Source organism: Aethalodelphis obliquidens, unplaced genomic scaffold, assembly GCF_003676395.1.
Source record: "Aethalodelphis obliquidens isolate GAN/ISIS:26980383/991018 unplaced genomic scaffold, ASM367639v1 scaffold71, whole genome shotgun sequence".
Lineage (NCBI taxonomy): Eukaryota > Metazoa > Chordata > Mammalia > Artiodactyla > Delphinidae > Aethalodelphis > Aethalodelphis obliquidens.
This window is the reverse complement of record NW_020838015.1, coordinates 148218-163503: the sequence shown is the minus strand read 5'-3', so window position 1 is coordinate 163503 and position 15286 is coordinate 148218. Positions and strand designations below refer to the sequence as shown.

Below are 15286 nucleotides of genomic sequence, written 5' to 3'. Positions count from 1 at the left end.
CAGCATTTACTGTTTCTAGATTTTTTGATGATGGCCATTCTGACTGGTGTGAGATGATATCTCATTGTAGTTTTGAGTTGCATTTCTCTAATGATTAATGATGTTGAGCATCCTTTCATGTGTTTGTTGGCAATCTGTATATCTTCTTTGGACAAATGTCTATTTAGGTCTTCTGCCATTTTTGGATTGGGTTGTTTGTTTTTTTGTTATTGAGCTGCATGAGCTGCTTATAAATTTTGGAGATTAATCCTTTGTCAGTTGCTTCAGTTGCAAATATTTTCTCCCATTCTGAGGGTTGTCTTTTGCTCTTGTTTATGGTTTCCTTTGCTGTGCAAAAGCTTTGACGTTTCATTAGGTCCCATTTGTTTATTTTTGGTTTTATTTCCATTTCTCTAGGAGGTGGGTCAAAAAGGATCTTGCTGTGATTTATGTCATAGAGTGTTCTGCCTATCTTTTCCTCTAAGAGTTTGATAGTTTCTGGCCTTACATTTACGTCTTTAATCCATTTTGAGCTTATTTTTGTGTATGGTGTTAGGGAGTGATCTAATCTCATACTTTTACATGTACCTGTCCAGTTTTCCCAGCACCACTTATTGAAGAGGCTGTCCTTCCTCTACTGTACATTCCTGCCTCCTTTATCAAAGATAAGGTGACCATATGTGCGTGGGTTTATCTCTGGGCTTTCTATCCTGTTCCATTGATCTTTCTGTTTTTGTGCCAGTACCATACTGTCTTGATTACTGTAGCTTTGTAGTATAGTCTGAAGTCAGGGGGTCTGATTCCTCCAGCTCCGTTTTTCGTTCTCAAGATTGCTTTGGCTATTTGGGGTCTTTTGTGTTTCCGTACAAATTGTGAAATTTTTTTTCTAGTTCTGTGACTTCTGGTCAGGCATCCAGGAGACTATGCTTTGTGCTAAAACAAGCCACGGCCAGAAGCCAAAGTAAACAGCTTTTCCTAATCAAATGCTATTTAACCAACATGGCAGGATTTGAGTGTCATGATCGATTCCCTGGCACCACCCACCCTGGAGGCATCTCCCTGTTGGCTGAAGGTCACTGGAAGATGAGGAACCATGCCCTGGACACCAAGAGGCTCCACTTCAGGGACGGGGTGGCACTGTTGGTGCCATGATGTGACCAGCTGAAGGTGACTCTCCACCTGCAGTCGCTGGGGAGAGGCCTGCTAGCCACTCATGTGAGCAGAAGAGCAAGAGGGGGGCTTGGCGGAGGCCAGGAGGCCTTCACGGCTCTTCTAACGAATCACAAATTTGTGCGGTGGACATCTTGGCAATGAGGCTTCTGTAAATGTTTGGCTGAATGAGCACCAGGTGTCAAGAAAAGTTTCCTGGATTAAACAAGCACCTACTCCACTGAGCTCTAAGCACACCCGACACTGTTACTCTAGATAATGCTGTGAAGTTGGCAAAGGCTCAGTCAGCTCCAAGCTTTATTAGATGGTACAAGGAAGCAGAGACGGTGAGTCACCGGGCAGAGGGGAGCAGACAGGGCGAGGGCTGTCTGGTTCCCGGATGCAGCCCTGGCTTTCCCCCTGCACGGGAGGCACTCTCACTCTCGTCCCCCCACGAGCTTCGAGCTTTGGCAGGCCGGGGTTTTCACAGCCAGAGGCCCAAGCATCCAGCAGTCACGGGAGAACCAGGCCTGGCGGCACCTTGGGGAAACCTGTCTGAGCATCTGGTACACGGGGAGGGAGACACAGGCAGCCATCTGTTAAGGGCGTGCCCTGTGCCAGGCTCTGTGTTAAGCCGCGGTTTACAGGCACACGGTGACTTCGTCTTTGGGAAAATCCCAAGATGGAGGAACGCTGATTATCCCCGTTTTACAGGTGAGGAAGCTGCTGCCCACAGGAAATAGATGAATGTCCAAGATCATGTAGCCAGAAAGTGGGGAACTGGGATGGTGAACCCAGGTCCACTGATGCCACAGTTCAAGCCAGCTGCGCAGCCTCTGATCAGTCCTTTATGACAGGCCAAGAGGCAGCAGACGGTGGCCCTTCAGCATATGATGAACAGGAGAAAATGCCAGATGTTGACATGGCTAGGAGGGCAATTAGATTTATTCTTCACTTGATGTGACAACTCCTTTTTTAACCTAACACAGCACGTAGAGTGTTTATAAGAATTGTGTGTACTTTTGAGTCTATCACTTGGGACAGAATTTATATACTTATACATCTTAAAACATGTATTCAGCCACTGCTAACTCTGTTCCTCTCTCAAATAAATGATCATAGGTTAGGTGTTTCATCTGAGAATGAGATTTATAATTGTGTTTACAATGGGATACATTCAAAAATAAGTCCAGTAATATTTAGTAATCACAAGAACTGCTTGAATTGCAGATGGTAGGTTTATATAATATTACTATTTAATTTACCAGTGTCCACAAGAGAGGACAGAAGGGTATCTTCCACAGAGAGTATCACAGAACTAGCTAAAAAGCCCTGTCTCAAGTCCTTGTTTTGTAATGAGGCAGGATATAACGAAATAATATATGTCAGGAACCTGGGAACCATTTTTGACATCTCTCTCTGCCTCACCTTCCCATTCAATCAATCATCACCTTGTTCCACTTCTACATCATTAATATGGCTCCAATAACTCATTTCTCCTGTTCCAGCCCAAGCCATTATCATTCTCAACTTGACCACTGTAGCAGCCCACTTCCTGGCCTCCTTGTTTCTCCCCTCACCCCTTCCAATCCATTTTCCAGAGTAATCAGCTTCTAAAACTAAATCTGATCATGATACTGTGTTGTTTAAAAATCATCAATGGCTTCCTCTTGCCTCTGGGATAAAGTGTGAAATGCTGGGATGCCCTTTCTTGCTTTTCCTTCATTTGACTTCTCCTCATCTACCAGATTTTGGTTTCAACTTAAGTTCCTCTGGAAAATTTTCCCTCATCTCCCAGACTTGGTTAGATTCCCCCAATAGACCCTTACACAGGACTTTCACTTTGCAGGATTGACCTGAAATAAAATAAGTATATGACTATCTGTTTCATGTTTCTCTATCATGTTCCAAAAGGATATGTGCCGGTCCACCCTGTTCACCACTTTACCCTCATAGCCCAGCACAAGGTCAGGAACACAGGACGTTTTCAATACATATTCATTGACTTCATGAATGAATTCACATAAATCTAACCCCAAATCCTGCCTCCTCTGGTAGACAATGAGTACAATTTCCAACTTTAATAAGATGGAGGTAATCAGATCTATCTCACAGGGATGCTGTGAACATGAAACACAATCATGCCAATCACAGTGCCTAGCACAAAGCAAGGATCTGAGAAACAGTCATCATTACTACCAACAGGACCACCTTGACTGGAAGAGACAAGGGCACTTTGAGATCCAGGCAGGCCAAATGGCAGGACGCGGGGGCCTTCACAGAGCACAGTAACCTTGGTGCACTCACCTGGGCCTCAGACCAACCTATCTTCCAAGGTCCAGAGACTTAATCAAGCCCCTGAGAGCTGACTAGTCTCACGCAAAGACTGAGGCTCATAGACAGTGTCCATTATTCACTGACTATGGGAAAAAAAACTCTCCAATAATGTATGATTTCATTTATAGGAAATATGTACAATAGGAAAATCCATAGAGACAGAAAGTAGGTTAGTGATAGCCAGGGTCTGGGGAGGGGAAATGACGAGTGACTGCTAACGGGTATGGGATTTCTTTTCTACGTAAGGAAAATATTCTAAAATTAGATAGTGGTGATGGTTACACAACACTGTGAATATCCTAAAATCTACTGAATTGTACTCTTAAAATGGTGAATTTTATGTTATATGCATTATACTGCAATTAACAAAAACCTCTCCAGTGGACCACGTGGCCAGCTCCACCTCCCCTTTAAGCTCTGCCACGGCCAAATTCATCAATGTTTGCTCAGTGAGCATAGAATCAGAGAGGAGGGGTTATATAGACTTTGAAAGTTGAATGGGGTCAGGTTCTGATGGACTTCATGTCCCTCTCCTGTCAAGAATGGACATTTCTATCGGTCTGGACACAAGGTGTGGCAGATACTGTTAGCTGCCCACTCAATATCCATTCCTCCTCTTAGTTTAAGAAAACATAATTTCCTTGTGGGTGGCAAGGGGCCCAACCCTGGGCAGGTTATGACTAGTCTAGTCCAGTGTTCCCAAACTTTGCTGAAGATAAAAATTACCTGGAGCATTTATTTAAAAAACAAAAGAGAAAAAAATCAAGAGACATATCGTAGGCTCCCATTCCATACCCAGCAAATCACAATTTCCAGGTTATCTGTAGATTTTTAACAGCCCCCCCCCTCCACCTCCTGTGACTCTAATCAACGTCAGCAAAGTTGAAGGAATGCTGCTGTAAGCCACTGGTGGCAATCATTTCTATGCCCAGCTTTCCTAGCATTTCTTGCACCGAGGTGACCATGTGACCAGTCCTGGTCAATGAGACCTAAATAAAGTCTATTAGGGAGGTTTCTAGGAAAGCTTTTCCTTACTAATAAAGGAAGAAAGACACTCGCCCTTCTGCCTTCATCCCTCTTCCTACCTTGAATGCAGCTACGATGGATTCTATGCAGTAGCAACCCAAAAGAAAGACCAGTGGAACTTCAGGAACATCAACTCTACCATTGTGAGCAGCTGATATAATGCCAGCAACGGCCTAACTCCAACTTCATCTTAGATAAGCAAAATAATGGGTTGTTTAACCTTGTAGTCAAGTGTTTATTCCTTGCACCAAATGCATTCCTAATCATATGACAGATATTGCCAATGTTTGCCTCTGTGACACACCCCAGCCTGTCCTCCAATTACAACTGCCTTTCCCCTTCCGGGTGAGGGATCCCTTCCTCAGATATGTTAAGGCAGTGATTAGGGTTAGTCAAAACCTATACAACTGGCAGTCATCTACATTTTTAAGAGGACCATGCCCACTTCCTTTCTCTCTATATATTTGATTGATCATTTAATTCTCAGAGGACTTATTCCAAGTTCTTGGGGGGCATGTCACAGATATTCTTTGTGACACTGACATTTTATGAGATATCTCATATTTTATGAGATAGACATTTCATTTTCCTGAATAGAATTCTATCTGAAAAACTGTAACTAGGGTTGGCAAACTTTCTGTAGAGAGCCAGACAGTAAATACTTTATGCTTTGTGGCCCATGCTTTCTGTGTTGCAACTATTCAACGACTCAACTCTGCTAAAAAAACAAACAAACAAACAAAGCAGACATAGAGAACAGGTAAATGAAAGGGTGTGACTGCATTCCAATAAAATTTTATTTACAAAAACAAGCAGTGCCTGATTACACCCATGGGCTGCTGTTTGCCAACTTCTGAACTAAAAGACAATCTTCATTTTCAATAACTTGAGAAAAAAATTGAATCTACTTGTAAAAATCAAATAGGTTATCACCACATCTGGTCTCTTGCTGTGTTCCTGCCACATAGAAAAATAATGAACTGGGAAAAGGGTATAGTGGCATGCAGAGGACTCACCTTGGTCAATGCCCATTCTAGTTATAAGTCCTTAGAGAACAAGGATGCTGCTACATTTATTGAGCACCTACTGTCTACCTGGGGCTGTGGGAGGCATTTTCACATAAATGTTAATCCACCAAGGTCCAAGATCTCAACCTAAAGTCCTGATATATCTTAAGAATTACAGTCACTCTGAGGTAACCTGGATAAGGGATACAGTTGTAACATGCAAATATCCTGTGACCCAGCCATAAATTAAAGTCATTTTACCATCCAGCCTAGATTATAGGCAGAAAGAGGATAATACTGAGGGAAGTGAGATTAATGAGTGATTTATTTTAAAAGATTCCAGTTTCAGTGCTGTCTTAAATATGTATTTTTTCAGCCTAAGGCTTTTAACTCACTTTTGTTTATCTATATAGCAAAACTTACCAGAATATCTGGTTTTCATTTACTAATAATATTAATATTTGTGAAGGATTCTTTCCTCTTTTCATATGAAGGTTTTTCACTTGTGTCCAATGCATGTACAGGTTTTTTCTTTAAAATATGGCTTAATCAAAACCTGCCCTCAATTTGATGATGCGAGAATAGCCCAAAGGTTAGAGAACTGTGTTCATTTTAAAGCTGAGATACCTATTAGAACTTCAAGAAAACAGGACAGTGCTCTTGATTCCCTCATTCACCACAAAAAAGCTGTTACAACCAACTGTGTATCAGCTGGTTTACAACTATCACTGAATGACAGAGGCAAAAACCAAAGAGGCCCAGCCTCTGGCGGCTGTATTTTCAGCCTACGGCAAGTTGTATTTTCCAAAATGGTCACAGCAGTGAACTTCTAGAACTCTGCCATTCCCCAACAAAAGTCAGAGATTCCTTTCCTCCCTTTCCCTTGAACCTCTACAGGATTCCTGACTGCTTCAACAAAGAAAATACAGAAGTGATGCTGCATGACTTCCAATGCTGGATCACAAAAGGGATACTCTACCACCTGGCCCTCTCTCACTCTTCGGATACTTGCCCTTGAAAGCAGCCACCATGCTGTGAGGAAGCCCAAACTAACCTACATGGAGAGATGAAGTGGGGAAGATCTGAAGCCCCGAGCAACAGCCAGCATCGACCATAAGAAATGCGAGTGAATGAGTCCTCAATGGATTCTAACTCTACATCTTTGATCCACCCCGGCTAATACACAGTGGAGCATAGGTGAGCCCTGCCTAAAGGGCAGATTCATAAGCAAAATAAACGTCGTTATTATTTTACTTCACTATGTTTTGAGCTTAGTAACTGGAACACAGACTTAGGATTGGATGCACATATAAACGAACTTCGCCAAAAACAAGATAAACCTTATGTTTTGCTCTCCACTTTGATTCCCAAATGCAAATAGAAATTAAAAAATATACATACATCTTCCGATAGTGACATCCTGCTGCAGGGCGGTTATATACAGCTGCAGGGTCAGTTGAGGGGCTGAGCCCAGGAAAGCCTGGATCACTGATGCCCGGCTGAATGCAGATCGGTGGGTGAATAGCTTGCCCTCTGCCTGGCCCACTTCCTTCTCAATTTCCTCTGAGAGGCCATTTTTTGGCATCTGTCGCTTCTTGGTGATGCTGACATAAGGCTCTTCAATGTGGTTTGACTGACAATAGATGCAGAAGACTTCAAAACACCTGGAAACAAACCAGCAAGTCATGATAATCAGAGGCAGACAGGATTCTGTCTTTTCTCAGTTACCCTGCTTTCACTTAGCCTGATTCTCAAAGCCTTGACTTGGTTACTCTGAACCGTAGCCTCTCCTCTAAAATCATCCTCTCTAAGGACCAGTTCTGAGCATGCAGTCCTCTTGAGGCCCTCCACCAGGCCAACTGGCCTGAGTGTGAACCAAATTCAGAGGTGATACCGAAGGCCACTGAGGCAAGGAAACCAAGTAGAGAATGGAATAGGAAGTGGTTCAGGCTCCAGAGCCACAGAAAAACATTCCATTTCCCTTCCTGACACATATTAGCTGTGCAGCCCTGGACATGTCATTTAACCCAAGCCCTTTCCCTCAATTACAAAGCAGAGATAAAACCTACTTTGCTGCACTGTTATGGAGATAATACAGTATATGGGTATGTGTGTATGCATGTATATACACACACACATATATTTGTGTATATATATAGATATAGATATATGCACATATATATTTTTCACATCTAATAGATGTCCCAAATCACCTCAGTTAAAACAGCAGCTACGGGACTTCCCTGGTGGCGCAGTGGTTAAGAATCTGCCTGCCAATGCAGGGGACACAGGTTCAAGCCCTGGTCCGGGAAGATCCCACAGGCCACGGAGGAACTACACCTGTGCGCCACAACTACTGAGCCTGCGCTCTAGAGCCCTTGAGCCACAACTGCTGAGCCCACGCACCTAGAGCCCGTGCTCCACAACAAGAGATGCCACCGCTCGCTGCAACTGGAGAAAAGCCCACGGGCAGCAACGAAGACCCAACGCGGCCAAAAATAAATAAAATAAAATAAATAAATTTATATATATTTAAAAAAAACAGCAGCTATGGTTGGAAGATCCCCCAGTAGTTTCCCATCTAGAATTCCCCTGGAAGACCACATTACCATCTCTGCTCTCTTAAGCTTTTACGGGACATGACTAAAGTCAACCATGCCTGGAAGCCTGCCAGCTCTGTCTTATCTATGGAGTTTCAAGCCTGCCCTAGGGATGGAGCCTTAAGCAGTCACCTTTCTAGACTGATAGAGTACCTGGCTTTTAAAATTGGATTTCCCTCTTTAGGTAATGATATGGGTATCAAAGAGAGGAAGAGTACTGACGTACACGATTTATACACACACACTCACAAATGGATTGAGGGATTGATATAGGAATGGACAGATGTGTGAAATAAAACATTAACTGTAGAATCTAGGTGACAAGTACTTGGGTGTTCACCGTACAATTCTTTCAAGTTGTCTTCTGTATGTTTGTAAATTTTCATAAGAAAATGTTGGGGAAAAGTATTTTTTTCCTAGGAATAAGAAAAACGTTCATGGCCTTAGGTTTAAAAATTGTTAAAGGACATTTTTTTCCCCAAACGTGCATTTTTATAACAACCTTATAATGCTGCCAGAAGATTTTATGGCTTCGTTTATTTTATTGAGTATTGTTAACTTTGTTCTCTCACCTCGAGGCAACCAGGGCAACAAGAATACACGCATAATTTGAAAGAATAAAACCTGATGTAAGAAACGAAATGCAGGAACTTCTTTAGTGAATACAAACTGGATATATTTTGTGATTATTATCCTTGTTCGTTTGTTCCTGAGAGAAAAAAAGGTACGTAGTAGTATGGGGGGAAGGGGAGGGAGAGTGACAGGCAATTATCTGCTACATTTTGTCCACTGGGGTCATGGACACTTTATTACATGAAAATATGTAAAACAGTGTGGACCAGCTTGTTCAGCTGAAAACAATGAAGTTCAAGGTTTTGAGTTCAAGTCCAGCTTATCCAACTGAATTTGTTCTGAGGAAAAACTCAAATCTATGACTGAGGACTGCTTGAGGCCTAGCAACTTTACACTGTTGGACCACTGACCACAACAAGGACTAGAAGACAGAATAAACTGACCATCTTCTTTATTCTCAAATATGTGATGAATGCAGATGCACTCTGCTAAGTGCTGTGGGGAATGCAAAGATAGCTGGATACCCCGCCTCATTCAGAGGTGCTCACAATCTAAGCAAGAATATGGGACCTATACATAATAAGGATAATAAATAATTAATACAACTAATATTTATATAGCACTTTCAGTTTATAAGATATTTCTCATATATTTCCTCACTTAGAAAGGAAGCCTACTGCAAAAATTTGAATCATACCATTATTTGTAATAGCAAAATTCTGGAAATACTCTAAAGGTCCTCAAATAAAACAATGATTAAATAAATCCTAATATATGTATTCAATGAAATATTATCCAGTCCTTAAAATTGACAGTATACACATACATATACTGATATATAAAAATGTTTCCTATATTTGGTAAGCAAAAGGAGTAAATTACAATGGAATATATATAGAAAATTCCATTTTTAATAAAAAGAAAATTACATATATATACATACACACAAATCACACACACATACACACCTATACACGTAAATAGTAAAGTGCCTGAGCTGGCTCATACTGACTCATGAGACAATTAAGTAGTTCGGAATTTTTTTTTTTTTTTTTTTGGCTGCATTGGGTCTGTGTTGCTGCACACGGGCTTTCTCTAGTTGCAGCAAGCAGGGGCTACTCTTCGTTGCAGTGCACGGGCTTATCATTGTGGTGGCTTCTCTTGTTGCAGAGCATGGGCTCTAGGCACACGGGCTTTAGTAGTTGCAGCATGTGGGCTCAGTAGTTGTGGTACGCAGGCCCTAGAGCACACAAGCTCAGTAGTTGTGGCTCGCAGGTTCTAGAGCACAGGCTCAGTAGTTGTGGCACATGGGCTTACTTGCTCTGCAGCATGTGGGATCTTCCCAGATCAGGGATTGAACCCACGTCCCCTGCACTGGCAGGCAGATTCTTAACCACCATCCCACCAGGGAAGCCCAATAGTTAGGAATTTTGTGAGCCAGTTCTTAAACAACTTCATAACTTGAAATAGGCCATAATGGAAATACTTAAATCACAGAAATCAGCAAATACTACAAATCAGGGCTTCCACTCCCGCCCTGCCACCCCCAGACAGTTTACGGTTTACCAGCTTACCACTGTAAAAATATTAGTAAGGATATACAACAAAACATTAAGAATTGTTTTCTTTAGTTAGCTGGATTAGAACTTTAAAATTTTTTTAGTTGTGCTTATCTGTTTTCTGCCCTTCTGTTGTTTCAACAACAAATATATTTTACTTGAATAATAAAATCAAGCTCAGAATTTTTTTTTTTTTTTTTTGCGGTATGCGGGCCTCTCACTGTTGTGGCCTCTCCCGTTGCGTAGCAACAGGCTCCGGACGCGCAGGCTCAGCGGCCATGGCTCATGGGCCCAGCCGCTCCGCGGCATGTGGGATCTTCCCGGACCGGGGCACGAACCCGTGTCCCCTGCATCGGCAGGCGTACTCTCAACCACTGTACCACCAGGGAAGCCCAAGCTCAGAATTTTTAAAGACTAAAACAAACAAACAAGTGAAACACCAGCACATGTTAAGAGCTGAATGAATAAAATGAAGGTTCAGAGGAAAAAGCAATTCTCTGGATGCTGAGGAGGGGCTGTGTTTAATGGAAAGCATTTGCAGTCTACCAATGGAAATGAAAGAAGGTCCCAGAAGGAGCTAATCACAGAGGTGGCCCTGAAACCCAGGCGTACCCCCTTGCAATCCACTGTTCTTCCCAACTAATAAAAATCTTAGCACAGAGTTTCACATGTAGTAGGTGTTTAATAAACTTGTGAAAGGCCCTAAGACTTCTGCTATTTGCCACTACTGGTTAAGAAAGCTGATAAGAAACACACTCTACTATTCTTCTTGGAATTCTGCAAGACTCATACAATTACTCCAAACGAGTTTTGTTTTGTTTTGTTTTGTTTTACTTGAGAAGTTGTCTAAATGTAGCCATAAATTAAGTATTTTCATCAAAATCATTCAAGGTAGTTTTTCAGTATTGTGTAGACCAAGGTTTGGCAAACATTTTCTGTATTTACAAAGAGTAAATATTTTAGGCTTTGCAGGCCCTGGTCTCTATTGCAACTACTCAACTCTGCCACTGTAGTGCAAAGGCAGCCACAGACTACACAGAAATGAATGAGCGTGGCTGTGTGCCAATAAAACTTTATTTACAAAAACAGGCCATAGGGGGATTTCACCTGTGGGGCATAGTTTGCTGATTCCTAATGTAGGTAATCAGCAGGTTGATCTATTTTTTTCCCACTTTATCCCATTTTCAAGCGCCATAGTGGAAAGAGTTTATTCCTTAGCTGAAACCATGCATGTTGGTGTCAGCACAAATAATCTGTGGTACCAGAGACCCTCTAAGGTAGTTAATAAAAACACGTTTTCAAAAGAAATACTGATTATGATTTCCTATACGCCACGTTATCTTCCTATGACACACATGCTCTGAGAAGCTACACAAGAACCAAACTGGTTAAAAAGAAAGAAAAGCCACTTGCATAATCTCACTGAGCCTCAATTCTCAACTGTAAAAAAAAGATAATGACAGTTAGCTCACAAGGTTTTACAGTGGATGGAATTAAATACTGTATGTAAAAGCACTTTGCAAGCAACAAGAAAACTCTTCAAACTTAGGCCATTATTATTTTAAAGTCTTTTGAAAGTTTACTAAAGAGAGAAGTACAATGGTGAATCATCTTGCAATGTTCTATAAAAAATACTAGACTCACAGATATAGAGAACAAACTAGTGGTTGCCAGTGGGGAGAGGGAAGGGGGAGGGCCAATATAGGGGTAGGAGATTAAGGGGTACAAACTATTAGGTATAAAATAAGCTATAAGGATATATTGTACAACATGGGCAATATAGCCTATATTTTATAATAACTATAATTGGAGTATAACCTTTAAAATTGTGAATCACTATATATTGTCCACCTGTAACTTATATAATATTGTGTATCAACTATACTTGAATAAAAAAATTACTAGAACTTCTTAGCTTTTACTTTATAAAGCCAGATTTTTATGTACCATTTTTCCTCATTATACCAGTGAAGAAGAATGGGGGAAAATTCCTAGAACCTGTAACTCATTTATATTTACTCCTTCTCCCAGTTAATTTAAAAAGTTAACATAACTGTAAAAGAATGATAAACAAATTTTGCTGTTGTTAAGAGGTGCTTTTCCCCACTCTGGTTTTCCAGAGTATCTATTATCATTCACAGTAAGATTGTCCTTAAAATAGAAAAAAATAAATTCAAGACATTATTCAATGTTTGTATTGTTCCAACCTAGGCTTAATGAGGAAACAACCCTTCAAATTGCAACTACAGTTTTAAATATAAGACTGATATAAATGAAATATGGTGCTCTCCCAATGCCTCCCTGAAGAAGGAGCGGGGCCTAGTTTGCGGTCTTTAGCCCATAATTATTACAGTGTAATGTAATGCAGCTGAACTGAGTGAACTCAAAAACATCATCTCACCTAAAAAGAACATGAGTTTGGTTAGTTAGTACCCACCCCAAATTAAACAGAGCTAAATTATCCCAAAACAGTTTTAAAATATTACTAAGTTCAATCGATAAGAAGGGAAGAGAGACTCTCCTTTGTTTGGGGGAAATAATTTTGATCTTTATGTGAAGCTGATGTCTTAGAGTTAGAATAGAAGCAAACAGTCAGCAGGAAGAACTTGCAATAAGATATTAAGTCACACTAATACACAACATCAAGTTGCTTTTCTTTTCATCTGGAAGCTAAGAGGCTTGGAACCACAGTTTGCGTATCTCAGCGTGGGTCCAATATCTTCTTGAAAGAAATCAGCTGCATTAGAATGAAAGCGCCCTTGTTAACGGAAGCGGGTTGTTTATTCCTTTGTTTTTTATGTTTTATTTTGCTTTTCCCCCAAAAAGACATTGACCCGTTCAGAATTTTCTGGAAATAGGTCTCTTTATGGTGTTGAAACTTTATTTATAGTTGAGAAGTTATCTCTCCAAAGCACCAAACTTTCTTTCTTTAATAAAGTTAAAATATTTTTTCTATAAAAGCTGAAACATGTAGAAAAGTATAATAAAAGAGTAAATGATGCACTTTTCTATATTTTTCAGGAGAAAATGAAAATCACCCATAACTCCATCATCCAGAAATTACTACTCTTGCGTCTCTGGCCTTTCCACCTCTTGCAATTCTTCTACCACCTACATCTAAAGTTCAGTATTATAAATTTGTTTCTAATCCAGATAGAAACCCTTTGTTTTGCTTTTCCTACAGAGATGAAAGATATCAAAACAACACATTTAAAACTCTCTTCATGGTCTTTAGATAAGCCAAACTCTACTTCATTACCAGGGATTTCTTTTTCTACTTGCTTTGTGTTAATACAGTTTAATTTCCAGAAATGTCACTAACAGTTTTTCTCAATGCCCAGCAAGTGTTGGGGTCTTCATGACACTTGTGTTCCAACTTCACTGACTGCGTTTAGAAGTTAGGCAGGGCCTCGAAGACATTTCTACAACCCCGTGTGTTACACATCCGAGAGAAAAGAAAGATGCGTGGATTTCTAGAGTCATGTGTGTCATGTATGAGAATTACGTAAGTTAATATTTGTAAAAAGTGCAGAACAGTGCCTGGCACACTCCACGTGTTTGATCAATTTAAATTCAATCAGCTGTATACACTTCTACTCTAACGGCCATTTAGAACCCACTTCCTAAGGGCCCGTCATGACACAAACTCATCCTGCCAGATCTCACCTGATCTCAGGGAAAGCATGTCTTTTATGAGGTCGAAGTGTATAAAACTGACCTTTCTGTTCGTCAAATTCAGTTGACTATCAGCAATTTCCTACGCTCGCCCCTAACAGGAAGGCGGTACGCCCCGGCTCGATTCCCACTCTCCCAGGTTCCTGTCGCATTCCTGTGACAGCAACGGTGGAGCTCAGGAGCCGAGGGGCCGGCGTGGGCCCGGTCCGCGACGCCGGCCACCTGTCCCCTCCCCCGGGAGGCCCGACCCCGCCGCCGGGGGTCCCGCACGCACCTGAAGAGTGGCCCGAGCTGTAGCAGGTGCAGCAGCAGCACGAGCGGCCGGTCACGGCTGAAGTCGCGGTGCACGAAGAGGAGCGTGAGCTGCACAAGGGCGCAGGGCAGCAGTGAGAAGAGCAGCGTCAGCGCCTGCCACATGCCGTCCCCGCCCGAGCGGTAGGTGCTGCTCAGGTACAGCGCCGCCGTCGTCTCGGCCACGAACAGGAACACGGACGCCAGCACCGAGCCCGGGAATTTCATCTCCGCGCGTCAGCGGCGCGCACCGGCGACAGACGCGGTGGCGGTAGCGGTAGCGGTGGCGGCGGCGGCTGTCCCGGGGGCTCCCGGCATGCCCGGCCCCAACTGCTCCCGCGCTACGCGTTGCCCGCCAAGGGCGCGAGACCCGGGCCCTGGAGCTGGGCCTGGGGTCAAGCAAACCCGCGGGGCTGGGGCGGGGCGCGCGGCCGGGTCGGGACACGCCCACGCGCACCGTGCGCCGCCCGCGCGCCTCAGTGCCTGCCGCGTCTCTGCGGTGACGAACCGTAGGCAGGCCGCGAACCTGCGCCCAGCTATAGCCCGCGCCGAGCCCCACAGGAGGCGGCGGGTCCCGCCGGCCCCGCGCGCAGCCGCTGGGTCCTAGAGCCCTTTGGTCGGCGCTCGCGTGGGAAACCGTCACATCCCTTCGAAAACCCGCAGCCCATGGGGCCCGGAATCGGGGTCAGGATGCCTTTCCAGCCCAGTCTCTATTTTCTGGACCTAAATAACGCCTAATTCCTCAAAGAACCAGCGTTTCCGGTCACTTAAAAATAAGCAGACCACACAGATGCTTTTCAAAGTACAAGCACCCAGGATGTACCTTTTCACTGGGCCAAGTCTGAAGCATTGCTTCCAAGGTGAAAGAGCATCAGTGATAATCCCTAAGAGCCAACGCTCTCTTTCCCAGAAAAACTGCCTTCAAAATATATTCCTCGGGGCTTCCCTGGTGGCGCAGTGTTTGAGAGTGCCGTGGGCCATGGCCGCTGAGCCTGCGCGTCCGGAGCCTGTGCTCCGCAACGGGAGAGGCCACAGCAGTGAGAGGCCCACATACCGCAAAAAAAAAAAAAAAAAAAAAAAAAAAAAAAAA

General features: G+C 42.9%; 1 protein-coding gene across 1 annotated transcript in view; it reads right to left on the bottom strand.

The window, feature by feature from the left end:
• Positions 1-14640, bottom strand: part of XK (X-linked Kx blood group antigen, Kell and VPS13A binding protein) — a 52015-nt gene extending 37375 nt beyond the window's left edge. Inside the window, exons 1-2 of the mRNA XM_027091273.1 lie at positions 14180-14640; positions 6900-7162 (exon numbers count right to left, since the gene is read on the bottom strand). Of these exons, the coding sequence (XP_026947074.1) occupies positions 6900-7162; positions 14180-14424 (508 nt within the window). The 5' untranslated portion in view covers positions 14425-14640. The remainder of the gene's footprint in view (positions 1-6899; positions 7163-14179) is intronic.
• Between the last annotated feature and the right edge of the window lie 646 nt (positions 14641-15286).